The sequence below is a fragment of the Bos indicus x Bos taurus genome, chromosome 15, assembly GCF_003369695.1.
Source record: "Bos indicus x Bos taurus breed Angus x Brahman F1 hybrid chromosome 15, Bos_hybrid_MaternalHap_v2.0, whole genome shotgun sequence".
Taxonomy (NCBI): Eukaryota; Metazoa; Chordata; class Mammalia; order Artiodactyla; family Bovidae; genus Bos; species Bos indicus x Bos taurus.
Window position 1 is genome coordinate 45,608,842 of NC_040090.1, and position 27,342 is coordinate 45,636,183.

Consider the following 27,342-nt stretch of genomic DNA (forward strand, 5'->3'; position numbering starts at 1 on the left):
GCTTTTTCACTCTCCTCTTTTAGCTTCCTCAAGAGCTCTTTAGTTTCTCTTCACTTTCTGCATATCTGAGGTTATTGATATTTCTCCCGGCAATCTTGATTCCAGCTTGTGCCTCATCCAGCTCAGCATTTCACACGATGTACTCTGCATATAAGTTAAATAAGCAGGGTGATGATATACAGCCTTCATGTACCAAGCCAAAATATTCATGTGACTCACTTTATTGCAATGTTCACTTTATTAGAGAGATCTGACCCTAAGCCCACAGTATCTCCAAGGTATGCCTATATTCTTGCTTCTCCTCTACAGAGTATCTTTCTCCTGTGTTAATACAATCCAGCTAAGGTGTTAGGGAAACACCTAGCTATATACTGAGAACCCGCTACTTCTCACAAACCTCTAGAGAAGAAATATGAATAAGATGATGCAATAGGATGTATATTCTCTCATTCTCTAACCTGGTCCCTAACCGCCAATTTCCCTTACCCTCTCTGACTTAACAATTTGTATTTACTTGCCCTTTCCTTCAGACTCAGACCACCTACTCCCTAGATCAATAAGGACTTGAGGACAGCTGCTTAAGCAACCACTTTCCTCATCTCAATCTCTGATAGGTATCCTTGGTCATGGTGCCCTGCATTGACCACTGGGCTCTGGAGTTATTTTCTTACATTTTATATCAATTCCAACCCCACCAGGCAGAAGTTCCTTCTTATCCCAATGCAAAAATCTAACCTCTCCTGCCAACTCCTCTCCAAGCCATGCTTGTGGAACCATTTTCCTGCTGTGGATGTCATTCCAGGTTCCTGTTCCAATTATCTGACTTGTCTATGATTCTCATGTGGGAACTGAACACCTGATCCTGACCACTAGTTCTGATCTCTAGGGTTATGCTTTTGGAAGACAAACGTCGAAGATGCCAACTACAAGGACTTCTGAATAGTATTCTCCTGGATGTTCCGCTGCCGTGGTCCACCCACTTTTTAGAAAGCTTGTGACTTTATCCAGGACCTTGATAGTATACGGGTTGGTCTCCTGACAATTACATCTGTCAGACCAGAAAGGGTGAGACAACATGTCAGGAGAGAGAATCCAGGTCAGAGTTGAGAGGGGAGCCAAAATTAGACGTAGCAAAGAAGTATTGTGCATGCGAGTCTGAAAAGAAAGTGAGGCCATAAATAGGATGAGGGTAAAGGTACGCATGATATAGGTTTCAAAATGGTTATGGTAGGTGATTCAGGATTGTAATTGGAAAGTTTTGGAAGCCTTAAAAAGTCATGCTAATGAGATAGCATGAAAAGTTCCCAATATTTGAAAAGGCCTATTCATGACAAAATACCCAACCATTTTTCCTTAATGATAGGTTGCCCAATATTCTGGATATTAAACCTTGTTCACCTGGCTAAATTTGGGTCTACATTACCTGGCTACCTCACCTAATTGGGTGAGGACCAGTTGCAAGTCTCCCAATTTCTCTCTCTTACAGGGAGTCAAGCAGCCCACCTTACTTACAAATCTCTCCCCAGTCACTTTAAACTTTAACTTTACCGGGGAAGATTTATTTTAGCTTACATTTTTTTTAAAAAAAAGAAACTTTACCCATTGAATGTTGTAATGAAGTCCCTTTAAAATTAGACACCTCTTCATTTAAAGCAATACATCACCATTTTAACTACAAAAAGCATAGAAAGGAAGCAAGAATCACCCATAATACTACTATCAGACACAGCCACCCATTATAATATGTTTTAATTTTCTAGTCCCAAGTACTCAGAAGGGAAGATACAGATCAAAACAAGTGTTGAATCCTTTTTAAGTGACTTTCTTTTATTTGGTGGCTACCAAAGTGGGTCTTCTCTAGACCAGGACAAATGAGATGTTTGGAAAGCGGGAAAAGGGATAAGAATAAGTGTTGATAGGCCCAACGTTTGTTGAATAAAGCTGATATTTTCTGAAAAACAAACAACTTTGGGAGCATCCTCTGAATTGAAGGAAATAACCCCTTCTATTCAATCTCAATAATCTCAACTACCATCTGGCAACTGAAGCTGTAGATAAACCATCGTATTTGCCTAAGGTGGCTTCCATGGCTTGGCAAACATTCTTCTTTGTTTCAGTGCTGGGCCAAGGATCTGAGTCTTATCCCCACTGGGATATTTTCAGAGGTGCAGGCTTTACTTTCAGACATCCCTGAGTCAGAATCCAGACCAGACCACTCTGACTTTTATTTTCTTATCTATGTGAATAGTTATTCCCATCAAGGTCACAAAGATGTGACCATGTTAAGTACCTGGCACATAGTAGGTGCTAATTAAATTTTAGTTCCCTCTGGCTTTCCCAATATAGTCACCCAGAACCCTCTCAAGAAGTTTAAAGATTTAAGGTTAAAAGTACCTGGAAAATTTCTCTGTAACCACCAGTAGAGGGGGTCTCAGGGAGATCAAGTGTGCAATTCCAAGTCAATCTGAGTGTGGGAAATCTGCACTTATACCAACAAAGCTGCAGAAGGGAATCTAAATGCCCTTTAAGAAAATAAGAAGCAGAATTACATTTACCAAGTACTTATGTGTATGTGTTGGAGTTGGGTGTTTAGTTGTTGTGGGCTAGTCCAGTATGGGTGGTTCCACAAGACTCAACTTGGCTCGAGAGAAATCCTTACTTAACATGACACTATTAGGAAGAACCTAACAGTGGTGTAGCGAAAAGAGCAAGGGCTTTAGAGCAGATGTGGCTGACGGCAAACCCTGGCTCCACCACTGTGGGATTTGAACAGGTTATTTCATCCATATGCATGACAGTAGTTTCCTCAAGAATAGGCTTCAGTCAGTCCAGTCACTTAGTCGTGTCCAACTCTTTACAACCCCATGGACTGCATCACGCCAGTCTTCCCTGTCCATCACCAACTCCTGAAGCTTGCTCAGACTCATGTCCATCAAGTCAGGGATGCCATCCAACCATCTCATCCTCTGTTGCCCCCTTCTCCTCCTGCCTTCAATCTTTCCCAGCATCAGAGTCTTTTCTAATGAGTCAGTTCTTTGCATCAGGTGGCCAAAGTATTGGAGCTTCAGCGTCAGCATCAGTACTTCCAATGAAGATTCAGAACAGACTTCCCTTAGGATTGACTGGTTTGATCTCCTTGCAGTCCAAGGAACTCTCAGGAGTCTTCTCCAACAACACAGTTCAAAAGCATCAATTCTCCAGTGCCCAGTTTTCTTTATGGTTCAACTCTCACGTCCATACATGACTACTGGAAAACCATAGCTTTGACTAGACAGACCTTTGTTGGCAAAGTAATGTCTCTGCTTTTTAATACACTGTCTAGGTTGGTCATAACTTTTCTTCCAAGGAGCAAGCATCTTTTAATTTCATGGCTGCAGTCACCATCTGCAGTGATTTTGGAGCCTGAGAAAATCAAGTGTCATTGTTTCCCCATCTATTTGCCATGAAGTGATGGGACCAGATGCCATGATCTTCATTTTTTGAATGTTGAGTTTTAAGCCAGCTTTTTCACTCTCCTCTTTCACTTCCATCAAGAGACTCTCTAGTTCCTCTTCACTTTCTACCATAAGAGTAGTGTCATTTGCATATCTGAGGTTATTGGTATTTCTCCCAGAAATCTTGATTAATAGTGCTTAATTATTGGAAGACAATGGAAATCATATATGTAAAGTCCTTAGGTAATAGAAAGTGGTCAAAAATGAAAACTATTAATATTATCAAGGCTATTAGTAATCATCTAGAAAAACAAAATCTAAAGTCAGAAGGATATCCAGGGAGTTGTCTGAATAGGGAGTAAAGACAGATACTGCAGCCAGGATGTACAGCCATCCCACAATTAAAGGGAAGAGGCAGAATACCTAGATCTTCAGTGCACACCTCTTAGGCATCAGGCATGGTGCTAAGTGCTGAGGAAACAGGCAAAGATAAAAAGCAAGAGACAGAATGCCTTCCCTCATGTAGCTTACAGATTATCAGAGAAGTAGATGTTAGTTAAGAACTCAAACAAATGCTATCAAAATTAGAAGTGCTGAAATGTCTGAAGGGAGAGGGATGATATATGAGAACACATAAGAGGAAAAATTGCCACAACGAAAGAAGACAGAGAAGATTTTTCATTGAGATGGATGAGTGAGCTGAGATAAAGGGAGGAAGGGAAGGAAGAAGAAGGGAAAAGTAATTGACCAGGCTTTTGCAAGAGAAATCACAAGATGAGAATAGCCAAGTGCAGAAAGCGAGCAGGGAGATGGCATGAGGCTGGAGAGGTGGGAAGGCGGGGACTTGACTCTTAAGGATTTCAGTCTTGATTCTGGAAACAATGGAAAGCTGTTGAATTGTTCTAAGGAGGAAGATAATATACTTGTGCTTTTAAAAGATCACTCTGGCTTATAGTACAGAGAACAAATTGAAGAAAGGCAAGAGAAGATGTATGGAGACCAGTTAGGATAATTTTCTATTAGTTCAGGTTAAAAACGATGTACCTTAGTCTGAAGTAGTAAGGATAGTAGTCTATGGTAGTAATAGGGATGGTAGTAGAAGTTCAAGAGACATTTGGAAGCTAACATGGACAGCATTTGGATATGAAGGGTGAGACAGAGGGAAGAGCCAAGGGTGACACCCTGCATTTCTGACTTGCACGCTTGGAGCAGGACCAGGTTAGAGGGAAGATAAATTAGTTGTTGCCAAGGTGGATTTGAGGTATGTTTTAACCAAGAGGTAGTACAAGTAGCAGATAGAAGTTTGGAGATACATACTTGAGCTCAGAGAAGTGGCTAAGACTGGAAATATAAACATGTGAATCATACACACTTAGATAGCAATGCTATGAGTTGAATGAGGTCACCTACAGAGAAGGGCTAAAGTCGGAATAGGAAAGTTAGGGCTGAGCTTTGAGTAATTTCAATTTAAAGGTCAGTAGAGGAGGATCAGCAGCCAAAGAAAGTAGAGACAGTGAATAGGAAAGTGGAGGTGGGGAGAGGGCAAGGGGGAGCTGACAGAGAAACCGTGGGAGGACAGTCAAGAAGGTCTATGTAGATCTAGTTGGTGAAGCACTGCAGAAACCACTGATGGCCTTAGCTAGAGCTGTGTTAGTAATATGAGGTACCCCCCAAGCACCCCAGACTAGGATGAGAATGAATAGGAGGTGAAGACTGGCAGTATGGCCAATTCATTCAATTTACTTATTGTGATGGAAAGAAGAGAAAATACCATATCTGGAGGCAGAGGAAGAGTTAAGTGAAGGTGTCTTGATTTTTTCAACAGGAAAGACTCAAATGTGCTTACAAAATTAATGGGAATGATTTGGCTGGGACGAAAGTTGAATCTGGAGGAGAGAAATGGGGTAATTGTTAGAGTTAGGAAGATGGATGAGAGCAGAGATGAAAGTGAAGTGAGGTTCCTCTGTTACAACAAGAATGAAAAAGGACAGGGTAGATACAGAAGGGAAAGTGAAGGACTTTAAATCTTATAACTTCTGTTTTTCTATCAAGTAAGAGGCAAGGTAATACAATAAGAGCGAAAGAAGAGATTTAGAGAGAGTGGAGATTTGAAATCATTGTTGTTGACAGTGGAAAGGTAATGGTTTACCAGATATATACAGCAGAGTCCAGGGCAGACCTGAGGCTAGGAGTCAGATTAATATAGGAGACAATTGGCGTCATTACATGACTTTGTCCAGGAGCACTGAACTGCACAGGCAGGAGTGGCTGGGGTTTTATCACATCAGGAAGATAAAATGACAGAGAAGCAAAGGAGTTTTTAGTGTATTTATGCCATTTATGAAGAAATAAAGATGCACAAAGAGATTACACAGTGTTGATAATGAAGAACAAGGAATGAAGATATTAAAATATATTACAATGCTTTGGGGAAGAGGAACCAGAGTAGACTGCTCAATAATAATGTCAGTATTTGGGAACCTGGTATATTATTAAGCTGAACATATGCCCCATTTGCCTGGGAAAGTTCCAGTTTTGAAAGTTGTCACAGCATAATTATCAATAACAAACTTGTTCATCCTTGTTTGGACAATAAATTTCATGGTCACTCTTTACATGACAAAAGTGGCATCACAAAGTAGAGGAAAGATGGATTAAGTGGTGTTAAAAGTAGATTACAGTATGGACTTTCAGCTTCTAGGCCCACATGTAAGGAGTTTAGAAGTCACTGGAGAAGGCAATGGCAACCCACTCCAGTACTCTTGCCTGGAAAATTCCATGGATGGAGGAGCCTGATAGGCTGCAGTCCATGGGGTCGATAAGAGTCAGACACAACTGAGCGACTTCACTTTCACTTTTCACTTTCATGCATTGGAGAAGGAAATGGCAACTCACTCCATTGTTGTTGCCTAGAGAATCCTAGGGACAGGGAAGCCTGGTGGGCTGCCATCTATGGGGTCGCACAGAGTTGGACACGACTGAAGCGACTTAGCAGCAGCAGCAGCTCCATCCTAACAAATAAAATGCTGATTAAACAGAAAAATCAAAAATTCTTTGTAGATCCATGAGAGAAGTACGGCCACAGGGAAAACTGCTGCCCTCGAACTGGAGAGGTAGATGGAGGATGTGGAGAATCACAACCTCCCAGAGCAGAAACCTGCACCTGTCAAAGTAGGAAAGCCTGAACTATAATGGATGAATTGCTTGAGGCTCAATATAGACAGGTCTGAGAGTTAGAAACTCCAGAGATCCCTAGTCATTGGTGGGGAGGGGGAATAACTTTTATGGGTTTCCCCTACAGGAGCTCTAGTAAGTGCATAAAGTGAATATCAGAGAAAAGTCTCTTCATGCTTCTGGCAAGGGGAGCAGAAAAGGAACTATTTTTAAAGACACCAGAGCATTCTGTTCTTCTTAACAAGTCCTTGCTCTCAGAAGATATTTCACCAGAGCCTATCTGGGGGAAGGGAAATATACAACTCCAGCCATCCAGTCCCACCTAAGCAGTGGGGGGAAGCTGAGACGCACATGTGAAATTCACAGTCCAGGGGTACAAGTCACCAAAAGAGTGAGACCATAGAACACTTCCTCTCCCTGACACCTTAATACAAGCATCCTTCAGAGATATTATTGGTTCAGTTCCAGACCACTGCAATAAAGTAGAGATTGCAATAAATCTAATCACATGAAATTTTTGGTATCTCAGGGCATATAAAAGTTATGTTTACAATATACTATAGTCTATTAAGTGTGCAATAGCATTATGTCTAAAAAAGACTTGCCTTTAATTTTAAAGTACTTCTAAAAAATGATAACCATCATCTGACAATGCAGTGTTGCCACAAACCCTCAACTTATACAAAATGCAGTGTCTGTGAAATGCAATAAAGTAGAGCCACAATAAAGCAAGGTTTATCTTATGGTGAGGGGAGGGCCAAGAGGGAAGGGATATATATATATAATTATGACTGATTTACCCTGATGTGTGGCAGAGTCTACCACAATATTGTAAAGCAATTATCCTCCAATTTTTATTTTTATTTTTTTTATTTTTTACTTTATTATTTTTTTTAAATTTTATTTTATTTTTAAACTTTACATAATTGTATTAGTTTTAAAAACACAAGGTGTGTCTACGTGTTGCTAAAAGCCTACTCACTTCAGTTCCTTCTACCCAGCACATCGTGTGCACCTTGCAATAAAATATTAAAAGGCAAACCAAAGGCAAAAAAACACTTTTGAAGAGATACGGACACAGCAGGGATATTGGAATTATCAGACTGGGAATTTGAAACAACAATGATTAATATGCTAAGGGCTCTAATGGATAAAGTGGACAGCATGCAGAAACAGACAGGTAATGTAAGCAGAGATGGAAATCCTAAGGAAAACCGAAAAGAAATGCTAGACATCAAAAATTTTGTAACAGAAATGAAAAATGCCTTTGATGGACTTACTAGGAGACTGGACACAGCTGAGGAATCTGTGAGCTTGAGGATATAGCAACAAAAAGTACTAAAATTGAAAAAAAAGAGAACAAAGATTGAAAAAAACAGAACAGAATATATTAGGCTGGCCAAAAAGTTAACTCAGCCTTTTCTGTAAGGTGAGCTGGAAAACGGCAAACAAACTTTCTGGCAAACAAACCCAATACAAATACTGTGAGAAAACTACAAAAGGCATAACATATGTATAATAGGAATACCAGGAGAAGAAAGGACAGAAAAAATATTTGAGACAATAATGACTAAGAATTTCCTCAAATTAGTATCAGACACAAAACCAGAGATCCAGGAAGCTCAGAGAATACCAAGAACAATAAATGCCAAAAAAAAAAAAAAAAAACTATATCCAAGCATATCATTTTCAAACTATAGAAAATTAAAGATAAAAAAGTATTGAAAGAAACCAGAAGGAAAAAAACACCTTACCTACAGAGGAACAGAGATAGCAATTATGTCCTACTTCTCAGAAACCATGCAAATAAGAAAAGAGTGGGGTGAAATATTTAATGTGTTGAGAAAAAAGCCACCAATTCAGAACTCAATACCCTATGAAATTATTCTTCAAAATTGAAAAAGATAAAAATTCTTCTTCAGACAAAAAAAAAAACAAAAAACAAAAAAACGGGAATTTGTCACCAGTAGCCCCACCTTGCAAGAAAGTTTAAAATTCTTTAGAGAGAAGAAAAATAACATAGGTCAGGAACTCAGATCTTTATAAAGAAGGAATAAATTAAGGTAAAATAAATTTTTTAATTTTTCTTAATTGATCTAACATAATTTATTCAAAATAATAGCAATGATGTATTTAATTATATATATTTATGTCTATATGTGCTTATATATGTTTATGTGAAAGTGAAATGATTGGAAGCAATGATATAAGTGAAAGAAGGAAGGAATTAGGAGTATTTTGTTATTACAAGGCACTTGTAATATCTTTGAAGCAGTATGCTGCTGCTGCTGCTGCTGCTAAGTCGCTTCAATTGTGTTCGACTCTGTGCAACCCCATAGACGGCAGCCCACCAGGCTCCCCCATCCCTGGGATTCTCCAGGCAAGAACACTGGAGTGGGTTGCCATTTCCTTCTCTAATGCATGAAAGTGAAAAGTGAAAGTGAAGTCGCTCAGTCGTGTCCGACTCTTCTCGACCCCATGGACTACAGCCTACCTGGCTCCTCTGCCCATGGGATTTTCCAGGCAAGAGTACTGGAGTGGGTTGCCATTGCCTTCTCCGTTGAAGCAGTATAGTGATATTTGAAAGTAAACTTGGATTAGTTGTAAACATCTACTGAAAACTCCAGAACAACCGACATGCTGAGAAAGAAAAGATAGAATTATGTAAAATTCTCAGTTAAAACCAGAAGTATAGAAAAAGTGTGGAAGACAAACAGGAACAAAAAACAAAGCAACAAATATGGTAAATATTAATCTGCCTATATCAATAGTCACCTGAATCGTTAGTGGTCTGAATATACGAATTAAAAGATTGTCAGTGGATCAAAATCAAGACCGTTACAACTCCAGTTAATAGTACTGTGTTGCATATTCAAAAGTTGTTAAGAGAGTAAATCTTAAAATTTCTTATCACAAGAAAAAATTGTATAACTGTGGATGGTGACTGATGTTAACTAGACTCATGTGGTGATTTTTTTGCCATATATACCAATGGCAAAATATGTGAGCTAAAAACTGATAGAACTGCAAATACTATAGATACAGATAAGTTCACTGTCACAGTTGTAGATGTTGATCTCCCTCTATCTGAAATGGACAGATGTAGCAGACAGAAAATCAGTAAGGACATAGTTCAGCTAAACAGTGCCATCAATCAACTGGATCTAATTGACATCTATAGACTACTTTATTCAACAATAGCAGATGACATATTGTTCTCCAGCTCACATTGAACATTCAATAAGATAGATCACATTTTGGGTCATAAGACACATGTTAGCAAATTTTAAAAGGATAGAAATCATACAATATCTGCTCTCAAACCACAGTAGAATCAACTAGACATCAATAACAGAAAGGTAACTGTAAAATCCTCAAATACTTGGCGATTAAACCACACATTTTTAACCGACACACGAGTCAAAGAAGAAATTTCAGAAGAAATTTTAAAATATTGTGAACTAAATGAAAGTGAAAATGCAACTTAAAATCTGCACAATGCAATGAAAGCAGCACGTAAGAGAAATTTGTATCATTGAATGTACATATTAGAAAAGCAGCTGTGCCGCTAAGTCACTTCAGTCGTGTCCGACTCTGTGCGACCCCATAGATGTCAGCCCACCAGGCTCCCCGACCCCTGGGATTCTCCAGGCAAGGACACTGGAGTGGGTTGCCATTTCCTTCTCCAATGCATGAAAGTGAAAAGTGAAAGTGAAGTCGCTCAGTCGTGTCTGATTCTTAGTGGCCCCATGGACTGCAGCCTACCAGGTTCCTCCATCCATGGGATTTTCCAGGCAAGAGTACTGGAGTGGGGGGCCATTGCCTTCTCCATAGAAAAGCAGAAAAACTTTAAATCAATAATCTAAGCTTCCACTTTAGGAAACTAAAGAAAGAAAACAAAAATATATAAAATAAGGAGGAAAAAAATAATTTAAAAAATTAAAGCATAAATCAATGAAATTGAAAAAAAATCAGAGACAATCAACAAAACCAAAAAGCTGGCTCTTGAAAAGATCAATAAGATTGATAAGCCCTTAGACAGGCTAACTGAACAAAAACCAGAGAAGACACAAATTACTAATATTAGAAATGAAAGAAGGGACATCACTACAGATCCCATGACCACTAAAAGAATAATAAAGGTATGTTATGAATGTTCACAATTTTGATGACCTAGATGAAATGGACCAATTCCTTGAAAGACACAATTTGCCAAAACTCACAAAATAAGAAATAGAAAAATAAAGAAAGTAGAAAAAAATTTTTAAAGAAATTGAATCAATAATAAAATCCTTCCAAAACAGAAAGCACCAGACTGAGACAGGTTCACTGATGAATTCCACAAACATTTAAGGAAGAAATTATACCAATTTTCTACTTCCTAACTCATTCTCTGAGGCCAGTGTCACCCTAATACCAAAAATAGACAAAGACATTGCAGGAAAAGGAAAACTGCAAACCTATATCTCTCATGGACAAAGATGCAAAATTCCTCAGTAAAATATTAGAAAATCAAATACAACAGTATGTGAAAAGAATAGACACCATAACCAAGTGGGATTTATCCCAGTCATACAAGGCTGGCTCAACACTTGAAAAATCAAGTAATATAATCTATCACATCAACAGGCAAAAGAAGAAAAATCACATGATCACATCAATAGATGCAGGAAAAACATTGAATGAAATCTAACATCCATTCATGGTAAAAACTCTCAGCAAACTATGAATAGAGATAAAGGTCCTTAACGTGATAAAGAGCATACAAATAACATATACTTAATATCATACTTATTGGTAAGAAACTTGAGACTTTCCTGCAAAGGTCAAAAACAAGGCAAGGATGTCTCCCCTCACCATTACTTTTCAACATCATACTGGATATCCTAGGTAATGTAACAAATAAGGAAATGAAAGATACAGATTTGAAAGGAAGAGATAAAACTGTGTTTGTTTGCAGACAACATGATTGTCTACAAAGAAAATCTGAAAGATCAACAAAAAAACCTCCTGAAACCAATAAAAATTACAACAAAAGTTTAATAATTGCCAGGGATTGGGGAAAGGAAGGGATGAACAGGCAGAGCACAGAGGACTTTTAAGGCAGTGAAATTAATCAATACAATACTACAATGGTGGATATATATTATTATACATTTGTCAAAACCCATAGAATATACAAAACCAAGAGTGAACACTAATGTAAACTATGGACTTTGAGTGATGATGTATCAGTGTAGGTTTCTGTAGGCTTATCAGTTGTAACAAATGTGCCACTCTGGTGCCTGATGTTGATAATGGGGAAGGTTAAGCATGTATGGGAATGGGATATACGGGAACTCCCTGTACTTTTGCTGTGAACTTAAAACTACTCTAAAAAATTAATTAACTTTTTAAAAAGTAGCTCACAGTATGGAGAAAATAGATTTGGATCTCTACACCATGATATTAAAAAGCAAATTCTAAATGGATTTAAGACCTGTGTGAAAATGAAGTTACAAAACTTATGAAAGAAAATACTAGAGAATGTCTTTCTGATCTCAGTTTTTTAGGCAAGACCAAAAAAGTGCAAGCCATAGGAAAAGAATTGATAAATTTGACTATATAAAAGTTATTAAAGAATTCCAAGTATAAGATAAACAGCTAGGTGACACAAAGATGTTTGTCAACGATGAGCAATTCATACCAAGAAAGTCCTACAAACCGACAAAAAGAGAAAAATCCATTGGTAAAGATTCTGAGCTGGCAATTCCCAGAAGAACCCTGATAAATTTATAAAGCAATGCTCAAACTGGCTAGTATTAAATGAAAACATGCTACTATTTTATATCAGATTGGAAACAATTGGAAAGTCCAGTAATCACAAGTACTAGTGAGGATAGGGGGAAATGGGAACACGTGTGCATAGCTTGTGAAATAAAAATAGGTATACCCATTTTGCAGAACAGTCTGGTACCACTTGTAAAATTAATATGGCTAGACCCACAACCTCACAACCAACAGTTCCACTACATGGTTTATATTACTGAGAAACTCTCATGTAGGTTCAAAAGCAGAGCAACTTGAGGATTTGCATTACAGTAATGTTTGTGGAGGAAAAGAGCTGGAAGTCAGCTCAGTGCCCCTCAGTGGGATAATGGTGAGTAAAATGTGGTCTATGCTTTCAGTGGAGTACTAGGCAGCAGGCAGTATCAGTGTTACATTCACATGTAGTAAAACTGACATACTAAGATTAAGTGAACTATATGGCACGTGGAACTCTGCTCGATGTTATGTGGCAGCCTGGATGGGAGGGGCGTTTGGGGGGAAATGGATATCTGTTTATGTGTGGTTGAGTCCCTTCTTCCCTTCGCTGTTCACCTGAAACTATCACAACATTGCTTGTTAATTGGCTGTAACAATACAAAATAAAACGTTTGGGGGAAAAAAGATTATGTGACAGAAATATTAAAATACAAAACAACTCTGTAATCTCAAATAAATTATATATACATAACTTTTATGCAGAGTACATAATGAGAAACACTGGGCTGGAAGAAGCACAAGCTGGAATCAAGATTGCTGGGAGAAATATCAATAACCTCAGATATGCAGATGACTCCACCCTTATGGCAGAAAGTGAAGAGGAATTCAAAAGCCTCTTGATGAAAGTGAAAGAGGAGAGTGAAAAAGTGGGCTTAAAGCTCAACATTCAGAAAACGAAGATCATGGCATCTGGTCCCATCACTTCATGGGAAATAGATGGGGAAACAGTGGAAACAGTGTCAGACTTTAATTTATGGGGCTCCAAAATCACTGCAGATGGTGACTGCAGCCATGAAATTAAAAGACGCTTACTCCTTGGAAGGAAAGTTATGACCAACCTAGATAGCATATTCAAAAGCAGAGACATTACTTTGCCAACAAAGGTCCATCTAGTCAAGGCTATGGTTTTTCCAGTGGTCATGTACGTATGTGAGAGTTGGACTGTGAAGAAAGCTGAGCGCCAAAGAATTGATGCTTTTGAAGTGTGGTGTTGGGAGAAGACTCGAGAGTCCCTTGGACTTCAAGGAGATCCAACCAGTCCATTCTAAAGAAGATCAATCCTAGGTGTTCTTTGGAAGGACTGATGCTAAAGCTGAAATTCCAATACTTTGGCCATCTCATGCAAAGAATTGACTCATTGGAAAAGACTCTGATGCTGGGAGGGATTGGGGGCAGGAGGAGAAGGGGACAGCAGAGGATGAGATGGTTGGATGGCATCACTGACTCAATGGACATGGGTTTGGGTGAACTCTGGGAGTTGGTGATGGACAGGGAGGCCTGTTGTGCTGCAATTCATGGGGTCGCAAAGAGTCGGACACGACTGAGCGACTGAACTGAATATGTATATATATATATTCAAAAGAACATATATAAAATTCTTATGAGTGAGTAGTAAATAAGGAAGAGAGAGAAGTGATGAAAATATATAATATGACAATTTTTTAACTGCTTTCCTAAAGAATTTTTTAAAGTTTTTAAGTAAAATAAATACAATATGGATATAGTCTCACTAAATTGTATTTGAAAATTTAATGAATAATTCATATAAAGTACTCAGCTTAGTGCCTGCTGCTGCTGCTGCTAAGTCGCTTCAGTCGTGTCTGACTCTGTGCGACCCCATAGACGGCAGCCCACCAGGCTCCCTGTCCCTGGGATTCTCCAGGCAAGAACACTGGAGTGGGTTGCCATTTCCTTCTCCAACGCATGAAAGTGAAAAGTGAAAGTGAAGTCTCTCTGTCTTGTCCGACTCTTAGCGAACCCATGGACTACAGCCTACCAGGCTCCTCCATCCATGGGATTTTCCAGGCAAGAGTACTGGAGTGGGATGTCATTGCCTTCTCCGAAGCTTAGTGCCTAGCCTATACTAAACACTCAGTAAATGTTATCTCTTAATATTAACACTACTCATGATACAGCCTGCTGCTGCTGCTGCTAAGTCGCTTCAGTCATGTCCAACTCTGTGCGACCCCAGAGATGGCAGCCCACCGGGCTACCCCGTCCCTGGGATTCTCCAGGCTACTACCAATCAACTGGGGTTGGCACTTAAGACCCATTGGACTTAGATGGTTTTCCCCAAAAGACCCTTCCAGGTCAAATTGTCTGTGGTTTTATGAGAGGGATAGGCAAGTCCTGGCAGCAGACCCGGAAGCAAGCAGGAGAAATGGTGAAAACAGCTTTGAGGGATGGGGATGACTACCAGCTTTTCTGCAATGTCATGGAAAACCTTGATGGCTAACTTGAGAGAACACAAATAAAGAAAGGAAATGCTGCAGAAGTGCATAAAACTGGGTGACTTTCTGTACTTTGGGATACTTCCTCCAAAATGGGGGAGTTTCTTTTAACATTTTAATTTCAAGTTATAAGATTGAATCATGAAGTCTAGGTATATAGTGCTTGCTTTGGATTCTCTCTTCCCCATCCTCCACCTTCCCTGAACAGGAACCCAGGTTATTGTAATCAATGAGCAAGATCATCACCTAGTGGCCTGTCCCTCAAAGTGCTGACATAAGATCCTGGTCCCAGAGAGAAGAGAACCTGAGCTATACTCTTGTCTTTATGTTAAATGAACAAACATTGAATGGGATTCTGTGCCGGGCAGTATTCTGGTGTCCTGGGGATATAGAACTGCTAACAGAAAATGACAGATTTAAAACTAAAATTAAGGAATTGTCAACACGACAACTTCCCAAAGTGACATTGCCTTTTAACGTGTTTATTTTCCACCGGTTCTCCACAGATCATAGATGAAGAAGAAACACAGTTTATGAGTAATTGCCCCGTTGCGGTCACAGAAAGCACCCCACGGAGGCGGACGCGGATCCAGGTGTTCTGGATAGCACCACCTGCAGGAACTGGCTGCGTAATTCTAAAGTAAGTGAACGTGGAATCCTCAGAACTCTTCATTCCCTTTCCCTTGGTGGCTCATGGTGTGGTTGCAGAAGGAAAAGTGGCTTTCCTGGGGTCTCAGACAAGTTGTATCATCTCTCTGCCCTCCATTATCTTGACTCTAAAACGGACCATCTTTGCTAAAGTGCTATAAAAAGTATCAGTGCTTCTCCCATACAGTGATCTTCTGATCACTATCTTCCTGGAGATAATGATCCACCGGCTGGTTAAGAAAAATTACAGCCCTGCTGAGGATAATTTTTGGCTTCCTCCATCTTGAATTTAATGCTCCATATCCTTAAACTGTGCTAAGCGGACTGAGACCTGAATATAACCTCCATTGGGCCCAGGCTCAGCTTCATAATCCTGTCATCTTCCTTCTCCCATTAAAAATACCCTCTTGCACCACTTCTCTGGGGCCCTTGATCCTCCTTTAGGCGAGTCACAATAGGTGATGAGAAGTATTAGCCAGTCAGTGGTTTTCCTCTGAAAGGCAGCATTATCTCAAACCTGTGTTTCCAAAGTTGTATGTCATAGAATGATGTTCAGGGAGATGTAAACAAGTGGGCAGGAAATCAATTTCTATGGTTAAATAAGTTTGGAGAATTCTGTATGCTATATATCCCCTTCTTGCCGATTCACAACATATATTAACATATTGAAGGTTTTGCAAAGTCCTGCCAAAAAGAAATCTGTTTAACTTGGTTTCACCCAACATTTCCCAAACTTGACTGCAAAGTTCCTTTTTTGCCGAGACATCTATTAACATTCAGCAGTTTGAGAAATGCAGTTATCACCTATTTTAAATACCATATTTTAAATATATTTAAAGGCTATATAGAGTGATACTGGGGGTTTAGGATTTCAGAAGGCCAATCGTCATGGGTAGATGGCCAAGGCTCCAATGCCAGCATCTAAGAAACACTTTTTCCTGGAGTTAGGAGCTGGAAACCTCCCAACCATCTTCCACTTCTTCAGATCCCCCAAGGCATTATGTATGTATTTGGTTCACTTGTTTGAAACTCTGGCAGGAGAACATTTCTTAAGACTTACAAGTCCAGCCTGGTCCTGAGAAGAGACTGATAAGGAGGCATTTTTCTTAGTCTCTGTAGTCATTGAAGTTTCTTGATCCAACTGTGCCTGGATTATGGGGGGAAACACACACACACACACACACACATACAGATATCTGGAGCCTCTGTCCATTATCCAGACTCAGCCCTGGATTTGGCCTGGCTTTACTACCATCTCTATGGATATCATTGTTTTCTTTAGTTTAATGCAAGCTGAGCATCTTTTCTCACATTCCTTGAGAAATTTGACTTTTGGCATTAATCTACGTTAGTGATTTTTTAAATTTAGCAGTAGAATTTATATATAACTATAAACTCCATATATAACATGTATCTAGTATCTAGCTGCAATGTGGGAGAAGGCCTTGTAGAAATAAATGAAGACCACTGAAATGAGAACAGAAACTATTTATTCAGAGGTTGCTCTATAGCAAGGGAAGTCAGCTGCCATCACTAGAATTTGGCAGAGACTCAAAGACAAGTGAGGAGTGGGAAAGCTTTATAGTGAAAAAAACAAAACAAAACAAAAGATTTAGGTAGTTTCTGACTGGAGATATTTGGTGTGGGGAAGTCGAGAGCGGGCTAACTAGAAATGAAGCATCTGACGTGGTTGGTTTGGAGAACATATTTGGCTTTCTCTGACTGGTCCTGAGCTGGAAATAGAGGAGGCAGTGGGGGCAAGAATTCGAGAGTTGGCATCACTGACCAAGTCCTAACCATGCTGGGCTAATGGCTGCAGAGGCTGTGGTTTGGCTTCCTAGACCATTTGCTGCAGAGGCTGGGGGTCAGAGTTTTTTGTCGTTGTTATATACAGCCTGGCCTTTGTCCATTAGTGTATTCATTCAGCCTCTTAGGCTGGAGACCGGGTTCTCAACCTGGCTGTCCATACCCATGCCCCTGTCCATGGCAGCCCTATGACTCCACAGAGCCTGGGGCTCTCCAACATTAGATCTACCTGATGAATCTTCTTGCTCAAAAGGCTTCCCTGGTAGCTTTGCTGGTAAAGAATCTGCCTGCAATGCGGGAGACCCAGGTCCGATTTCTGGGTCGGGAAGATCCACTGGAAAAGGAGTAGGCTACCCACTCCAGTATTCTTGGGCTTCCCTGGTGGCTCAGCTGGTTAAGAATCTGCCTGCAATGTGGGAGACCTGAGTTCGATCCCTGGGTTGGGAAGATCCTTTAGAGAAGGGAAAGGCTACCCACTCCGGTATTATGGGCTGGCGAATTCCATGCATGGACTGTATAGTCCATGGAATTGCAAAGAGTCGGACATGACTGAGCGACTTTCACTTTCACTTTCTCTAAAACTCTATCCCTTTGGCATAGATGTCTGGTTTTCTTTGATTTACTGTTCTCACAAGCCAGAAGTGTTTGATCTTCCTGTTGGAAGCCAGAAAGGCATCTCCTTGTTTACATTAAAAATGAACATATGTGAACATATGTCTGTAAATTAACATTGAACAAATGTGGCTTGTTCAGTCACTCGCTCTTTCAGTAAATGTAACTGAACTTCTGTTTGCACAGGTGTCAATATTACACAGGCAGCTGAGATTAAGATCTTGGCCCTCAAGGTTCTCAGAGGCCAATGGAGGAGAGAGAAAGGGGCAACCAACACTTTCTGTCTACTCTGAACTCAGCTACACATCTAGCAGTTTTTGTCTAACTTAATGTTCACAATAGGCTTCCCCTTTTCATGCAGGAGGTCACAAGTCCCAGTGAATTAGGCAGTTTCTTGAAGGTGCATGTCCATTTAATGCTAAAGCCCCATGTTCTTCCTTTCATCTTTTTATGAAGGAATTAAATATAACCTACAACCACTCACTAAAGAAATAATGATTTTATAGGTGAGACGTAAATATATTCACATTGAAAAATGTCACACGGTATAGAAAATAGTGAAATACAGAAAAATAGAGAATACAGAAAAAGTGAAATATCCCTGACATTTCTCCCAATAAATCCCACAGTCTTCTACCCAAAAGTAGCAATAGATATCAATTTGGTGTGTATTTGTTAGACTTTAATGTGTGCATTTATATGTATTAATATATAAATAAACATATAAGTACCCTTTATATAAATGGTATCATGGTCTGCATGATGTCCTGAACTTGATTTTAACTAAATAAAATGTATTAGAGATATTTCCAGGTCAGAACACATGGGTTTATCTCTCTTTTTAAACTGTTGCGTATAATCTACTGTGAAAATGTTTTAATTATTCCATAGTTGATGGACATTTAGATTGTTTCCAGTCTTTTACGATTACAAATAATGCTATAATAAACGTCCTTATATATGCCTGCTTGAGCAAATATGCAAGTTTTTGTCCATGGTAGCTGCCAAGAAGTAGGATCATAAGGGATACACATTTATAATTTTAATAGACGCTGCCAGATTTTCTTCTAAAAAGCTTGCCAACTTAAACACTCTCCCTGACTGTGAACAAGAGAATTTGTTTCCTTACTTGCTTAACAACGCTTGATGTTTATCATTCTTTAAAGTTCTGCCAATCTGATAGTTAAAAGTAACATTTTCTGGTAATTTTTATTTTCCCAATTACTAGTAATATTAGAATCTTTTCAAATATTTATTCCATTTCTCTTTTCTGCAAATGGCCATTCGCATCCTTGTCCACTTTTCTGATAGTTTCTTTTTAAAATTGATGTTTATATATATATCTGGTGGCTCAGTCGGTAAAGAATCACCTGCAATGCGAGAGACCTGGGTTTTATGCCTGGGTTGGGAAGATCCCCTGGAAGAGGGCATGCCAACTGACTCCAATATTCTTGCCTGGAGAATCCCCAAGGACAGAGGAGCCTGGCAGGCTGCAGTATATGGATTTGCAAAGAGTCGGACACGACTGAGCAACTAAGCACACAGCACATATATTTCTGTATATTTATATATAAAATATATTTGTATATTATGTATAAAATATATTTTATATTACATATTTTATATAAAATATATAAATGTTATATATATGTCTATACATAAATAATTTTATACATTTATGCTTAAAATTGATCCTTATACAGTACAGATAATAACAATTTGTTATAAATTTCAGATATTTCTACCTTTCTTTGCTTTCATCATCATAATTAACTTTGCTTTCATCATCCAGAAATTTGAAATTTTGATTTTAATCAAATATATCTATTTTTTCACTTATTAATTTTAATTTGTATCCTGTCTAAAAATAATCTTCCTACACAGCCAAGGTTATAAATATATCCCCATATTATTAATATTTTTATAGGTTTAAAAATAAATTTAGGTCTTTAATCTTCTTGGAATTTACTTTTGTGAATAATATGGTATCAGTAGGCCTCAACAGAAGATAAAAGGCACACTCAGCAGAAGTGCCAAAAGGTCAGTTGAATCAGGGGTCCATTTATGATGAAAGTGTTAGTTGCTCAGTCATGTCCAAATCTTTCTGATCGCATGGACTGTAGCCTGCCAAGCTCCTCTTGGAATTCTCCAGGCAAGAATACTGGAGTGGGTTGCCATTACCTTCTCCAGGGGATCTCCTGACCCAGGGATCAAACCCGGGTCTCCTGTTGCAGGCAGATTCTTCACCATCTGAGCCACCTGGGAAGCCAATGGTGTGGCCGAAAGAGAAGTGGGAAGAGCCTTTAGCACCCAGGCCTAAAGGGATAAGGGGAGGACACAGAGAATAAACAGAAAAGACTACCACCTCCCAGGAGCTAAAACCTTTGAATAAGGGAAGCTACTAGCCTGAGGTGACCCCACAGGGACCCCAACCTTGATTCCCTATCAGTTTTCCCTTTTGCCCTTGGCTTCAACTATGAGGACAACAGAGCCCATTGCTAGAGTCCACGCAGATTCTCCTCTCCAGCAAAGATCAGGGTGTGGAAGGATGCAGAAGGTGGCTGGAAGGGCAGACCAGAGCTGGCCAGCACAGATGAGAAATCAAAGTCTACTTATTTCTCTCAAAATGGCTTGGTCATTGTTGCACATTCGTTTGTCAAATAGTTTGTCCTTTCCTCAATTGTTTGAAGTGCTACTTTATCAAATATGAAATTTTTATACAGATCCGTTCTGTTCTGTTGATCTTTTTATCTATTCCTGCACAAAACCCATACCATTTCATAGCACAGTTTTATTTGATGTTTTGATAGCAAGTCATTGCTCATTAATCTTCTGGTTCAAAATGTTCATGGCTATTCAAGCAGATTCATAATTCCAGACAAATTGTAAAATGAGTTTATTGTGTTTAATAGAAACTTATATTGGGATTTTGAATGGTATTGCAAACCCTACAACATGTTCCCATATATAGCATCCTTACGATGTTTTCCCCATTAGAAATATGGAATATCTCCTATTCAGGTCTTTTATGTCCTTCAGGAAACTAATGTAATTTTTCTTCATTTAGATTGCACATTCTTATGAGGCTTCCTCCCCCAGGCATAGATATTTTATAGTTTTATTGCTCTTGCGAATGGGCTCTTTTTTCCTATTAAACTTTCTAATCATTGATTGCTTATGTTTAGGAAAGCTATTGATTCCTGTACCTTGAGTCTGAGTTTAGGCAGTGCTGAACTCTCTTGATAGTTCTAATGGCTTCTTTTTTCATTCTTTTGGGAAGTCATAAATATACCTTTGTTCCTTTTTCATGTTTTAGTTGATTATCTGTCACCTCTAGTACAATATTAAATGGTGGCATTCATGCTTATTCCTGATTTTAAGGGGAATACTATTATAGTTCCTTTTTAGTATAATGGGAAGTACAGGATTCAAACTGATGCCTTGACTCAAGTTGAGAAACACTCAAGTTGTCTAGCTGAGAAAGTTTCCTTCTTTTTCATATGGAAGGTAGTGTTGGAAAAACCAGTCACCCAATCAGTATCCATTGTACATATACTAGGTACCCCGAGTTGACCAGCGCTGAGAAAGTCTCAGAGTATAAACAAGGCTCCTGACTTCCAAGACACTATGCTGAAATCTAGTTGTGGTATAAATAAAAATGTGTATGCAAAAGTTAATGAATCTAAAACAGACATGAACTGGGGACAAATTAAACTTGGTTAGTCAGAAAGTAGATGCATGAAGAATGTAATAATGGGAGCACCAGAAGTCCTTAGAAAGGTTAGTTGATATGTTGAAGAAAGTAGTAGGGTTTGGGTAAATGGACAGAAGGGAAGAGGTCATTCCAAGTGAAGGGGGTGGACAGGGAGAAAACTGCTCTGAGAAGTTGGAGCGGAGAGTAAATATGGTAGTTCTGGGTGACAGTAAACAGACAGACTTGGTGAAATTAGAAGGTCTTTGTGGGCCAAGATCCACTGCTAAATCATAGAAGTTCTTCAGTATCAAGATAAAGAGGTTGATCTTGATTCAAAAGGAGTAAGGGAGCCATTAGTGAGTATTAAACTCTGGACTGACATGCTGGGAGGAAAGTTCACTAAAAAAGTTAGTAAGGATGCTTCAATCTGGCAGCAGAATTCAGGAAATATGAAAGAGGAGATGCTAACTTTGTTGCAGAGCCCTCACTTGGAAAAATGGGCTTTTGCCTTACTCTGTTTGGGTAATATTCCTGGGAGAAGGTGGCTCAGTAGTATAAGTGGCACAGTCTGCTCAGTTTCTGTAGATGACAGTTCTGAAGCCCACTTAGCTGATTATGTTCCGTTGCCCAGGAGGGCTGGGAAGGGAAGCACTGAGCAATTATGACTTTCCTTTTGGCACAAACCTGACACCGTTTCTTTTTTATTTGGATGCAAAGATTTGAACATTTCTAAATTACAGGTTTTCCAGGCATTCTTACTAGCTTTCTCCCTGCAAATGAATGACCCGGCACTTAGTTTCCCTGGCATGCTACAGTACTGCAAACTGTTATAGCAAAGTAGTGACTGACTGAAAGAAAAAGCCTCTGTGAATAGATGTTTACAGACCCCATCAGAGGGAAGTCCTATGCCCTTAAGTCTGATAAAAGTTTGTCCCTTGAAGTGATCCTCTCTTTCCATAGCTTTGTTACTAGATTTACGACACTCACTTGTCACCTCCTGGGAGGGTCTGAGATGTGGGTTGCCTTACTCTGAAGGAGACAGTCACTTGGTAAACCATTTGGGGAGTTCAACTTCATAAAACAATGATTGGTGGTAGGCAGTAGTAACAGCCCAGCACCAAGCCCTGCTCTGGGTACATTACAAATACTTATTTAATCCTCAGAGCAACCCCATGGACAGGATACTGAGGAGGACTTCAAGGTACCGAGAGGTTAAGTAACTTGCTCAAGGTCACAGGGTAAGTGACAGAGCTGGAATTTAAACAGAAGCATCTGCGATCTGAGTACTGCACTCTACCATCTCAGATGGGCCAAGTTCAACTGCAGCTACCTCTCCAACATCATCATCATTTGCGAGGTCTGTCTCTTCTTTCCTTCACTAGCTTTACATTTGCTGCCTTATTCACGGACACTTCTTGTCTCACTGTTGCAGGAACCTTGTACTGTTCCCCTAGCTCCTCCCTGTGATCTTCCTCACACTGGCATAAGAATTGCTGTCCTCATACACAGCTGAGCAACACCACTTACACATCAAACTTGAAGGGGGCCCTCCATCACCTTCCAGATCAAGTCCAGAATCCTGATCAGAGCACTAAAGTCTCCCTCTGTCCCTTACCAGAGTCACTGACCAGCCTCTTCTTCCCCTGAATCCCTCCATGAACACTGTTCTGCCATTCTTGTCTGCTCACTCTCTAACATTTATTGAGCACCTCCTGCATGCAGTCAATGAGGACACAGAGGCTATCTCTGAGGGTGTCACAGTCAGGGGTGAAACACATATCAAGTCCATAGTCCTTCATCTGCGTTTCTGAAATCCAAAAAGTCCTAAAATAGGAAGATGTTTTCCTAACTCTTTTAGGGCCCAAGCCTGCCTTGAGCTGAATTCAAGTTACTTATAGCTTTTCAGTGTGAATATTAATGTATTTGCTGCTGCCCCAGACCCTAATGAGGATGTTACAAAATATATGAAAAATATTATCTTTCTGAAATCCAAAAATATTTTGAATTCTGAGACGTGTCTGGCCTCAAAGGTATGAGATAAGGGAACTTAGCTGTCTGATGGGAAGTTTGCTCATGGAAGTATCACTTAGGGTGCTGGAGGAGCAGAGAAGGCAGCCCTCTGGCAGGACAAGGTTTCACAGAAATGTTAAAAACAAGCACTTCATTGCTTGCCAGTGAAATAACCCGTTCCCAGATGCAGCTACTATAATATCTGAGACCACCTTCAGTGTTCCCATCACCAAAGTATAAAGCCAAAATTCCTTAGCATGGTGTCCAAGGCGCCTAGTGACGTTTCCAGATGCCTTTGCAGTCCATTTCTAGGTGTTCCTCCTCTCACCCAAGGCTGTGAGCTTCACAGAGGAGGGGGTCAATTGTACTCATCTTCGTGATCCTAATACAGGAGTTGGCAGACCACAGTCTGTGGGCCATATCTGGCCCACTGCCTGTTTTTATAAAGGAAGTCTTATTGGAGCACAACCAGGTTCATTCATTTATGTATTGTTTAGGGCCGCTTTCATCCTACAGCAGCTGTATCAAGAAGTTGCAATAGAGACCAAATAGCCTACAAAGGCTAAAATAATTTTTAAATGGAGCCTTTTAGTAAACAGTGTACTGACCCCTGCTCTAATGTATCCCCAGTGCTAGGAATGCAAGCAATTCCTGGCCTGGGCTCTCCTAAAAGCCCAGCTGGGACAAAGTCTTGTGTTTAGGCAGTTTATTAGGGAAGTGATTCTGGGGAGGAGGAGGGGCAGAGGGTTGTGGGTTTATTTGATCAAATGTTGTTAACCTGTCCTAGATGATACTTGATCCTCTAGGACTTTTTGAAAAGCCTTATGACATGTATCTCAGAACTGTGTGCCCTGGAATGAAGGCGAAAGTCATTATTCTCCACTCATCAAGGGTAGCCCCACAAGCATTAATGCCCTGCAATTCTGGGCTGCACTTATGTGAATATTCATCAGATTCTGAACATGCACTGCAGCATCAGAGAAGCTCTGGGACAGGAAGCAAGAGGTACGCTACACGGACAAGGTGTGTACAATCCAATGACATGGACAGAGCTGCTCACTGCAACAGAGGATGGAGTCAGAGTTGGGATGAGAGGATGTGAAGAGGTGTATAGCAATGCTCAATGCATCACTTAGTATGAATAATAGTGTAAGTAGCTTATATTTATGCCAAGAACTATGCTAGGTGCATTGCATGCCTTATCTTACTTAATCTTCATAAAAGCCCCGTGGGGTCTTCATAATACTATTCCCATTTTCTTGATGAGAAAACAAAGGTTTAGAGAGTTTGTATTCAGGATAATAAAGCAGTTAAGTGATGGGACTGGGTTTTTAACCCACTTCCATCAACTCCAAAGTCCTTATTGTTAACTAATCACCACCAAGCTACATTGACCCCCACACCCCTGCCTTCTGCCTCAGTTGGCCTGTGAAGCCTGAAGGGGCAGAGTCCCTCCTGTAAACCAGGGGCAGAGGACTGCCTGTCCAGTTGAGGGGTGGTGTGCGGATACTGTTTCCAAAGTGAAGAAACTAAATGTCATTTAGAAAATGGAAAACAAACCCAGGGACCTGGCAAGACAGAATCTTGTTAGTGGGAAGGGAGGATGAGTATTAGGAGGAAATAGCCAGAGCTCATAATACTTTGTAACTTCATGTAACTTCAGCTTCACCAACTCTTTTTATCTTGGAAGGAAATATCACAAAACCCACATGTGATGACTCTCTGTATGATTTACAGGCAGCTGGCAGGGTTAGAAGGACCTGATGTGGCTGAAGTGCAGCTTACTCTACAGTTTTTTTTGGCATTAGGTATTGAGAAGAACTATGGGCTCTTTTGTCATAAAATAGAGTGACTCTCCCTTGAGGCTGACTAGGAAGGACCTCAGCAATGCTAACTAGGGGTGGAAGCAAAGAATCAACAGAAAAGGGGGTGGGAAACCCCAGACCCATGGAAGTGTTGGTTCTTGGGAGAACAGTTAGAGACCAAAGCTGTGGTTAAAAGGCAGTATGTGCTTGGTTCAGGAAAACCTAGATACTCCAAGACTACCACCCAACAGGTGGAATCCAGATGCCAGGGCTTGCTGGGAGGCTGGTGGTGGCGTGGTTGCAGGGGAGCAGTCCAGTGGTGGCAGAATTTCATTCAGCAGCTGGAGTCCCGCGTGTAGGATCCAGCTCCCAGGGAGGAAATGGGAAGAATTAAACAGGAAGTATATGCTGAAGAGCCACTCTAGGCACAGCAGGAAACTGAGGCTCAGATGGAACACAGAAACCCACACTGCAGGGGGTGGTGGTGTGACCGCGACTCGGGGCGGGGAGTGGGGGGGATGCACAAGTACACGTGGACCAGGGCCCAGAGCCCAGAACCCAGGCAGCAAGGCCAGTCCCACTCCTCTCTCACTGATGGAGCAGGGCTCGCCAAGGTACTTTGGACCCTGATCACAGTGAGATCAAAACATGACGTTTAGACCTTGGGGACATTTAAAAAATTGGAATTAAGTTCATGTCGCAAAATTAACCATTTTGAAGTCATCAATTTGGCAGCATGTGGTACATGCACAGTGTTGTACAACCACCACCTCTATCTAGCACCCACATCCACATGATAGAAGTAGCTCCCAAGAATGGCTGCTGCCAGTGTCTCTGTCCCTAAGGTGAGCCACAGTCCCTCCACCCCTTCTAGGAGACGCTCCAAAACCAGCAGGTAGGTCTGACCCAGGCTCCTATCAAATTAGTTGCTTTTGCCCTGGGACCTGGAGCTCATGGGATCTTGTGTGCACACTTAAGGACTGGAGTCTCTGTTTCACCCAGTCCCTGGGGCTCCTGAAATCAAGCCCCACTGTCTTTCAGGGCCAAATGCTCTGGGGGCTCGTCTTCTCAATGCAGGGACCCTGGGGTGGGGAGCGTGTTGCAGGGCTCAGAACTCTCACGAGACAGTGGAGGTGGAAATGGTGGGAGAACCTCTGTTCTCAGTTCTCTGTTCAATGTTCTCCAGTATCTGCCTATCTGGGGGTATGGGGCTTTGTCATGAGTTTGCCCCTCCTACCCATCTGCTTGTGGCTCCTTCTTCATGTCTTTAACTGTAGAAGTTCTTTTCTGGTATGTTCTGGTCTTTTTCACTGATAGTTGTTCTGAAAATAGTTGTGATTTTGGTGTGCCCATGCTAGAAGGTGAGCTCAGGCTCTTTCTACTCCGCCGTCTTGGTAGATCTCATGAAGTAAGTGTAAAACAGGTTGGCATATTTTATCCTGTCACCAAAATGGCTTGATTAGATAGATCTTTTAGACCCAGCATGTAACCACAGGGTAACAAAGTCATATACCTAGTCATCTGGAAGAAGCGTGGGCTGAAGTCCACTGAAGACACAAACAGCTCTAGAAAAATGGGCAGAGGGTCCTCTGTGCTGTAGAAGATGACATTTCTCCATAGATCATCACCATTCATTTGCAACCACTAATCAAAGAATTCTCCTTGAACTATTTGCCTTCCTGCAAGCCTGATTGCTACAAAGAACACCCAAACTAAAGCCAATGAAGAAATGAGATTAAGTAAGAAGAAAGAAGGGCTTTCCTGGTGGCTCAGTGGTAAAGAATTTGCTTGCAAGGCAGGAGACGTGGATTCAATCACTGGGTCAAGATGATCCCCTGGAGAGGATATGGCAACCCACTCCAATATTCTTGCCTAGGAAACCCCATGAACAGAGAAGCCTGGTG

General features: G+C 40.5%; 1 protein-coding gene across 1 annotated transcript in view; it reads left to right on the top strand.

Moving 5' to 3' along the window:
- Positions 1-27,342, top strand: part of SPON1 (spondin 1) — a 306,130-nt gene that overhangs the window by 77,512 nt on the left and 201,276 nt on the right. Inside the window, exon 3 of the mRNA XM_027563341.1 lies at positions 15,370-15,503. Within this exon, the coding sequence (XP_027419142.1) occupies positions 15,370-15,503 (134 nt within the window). The remainder of the gene's footprint in view (positions 1-15,369; positions 15,504-27,342) is intronic.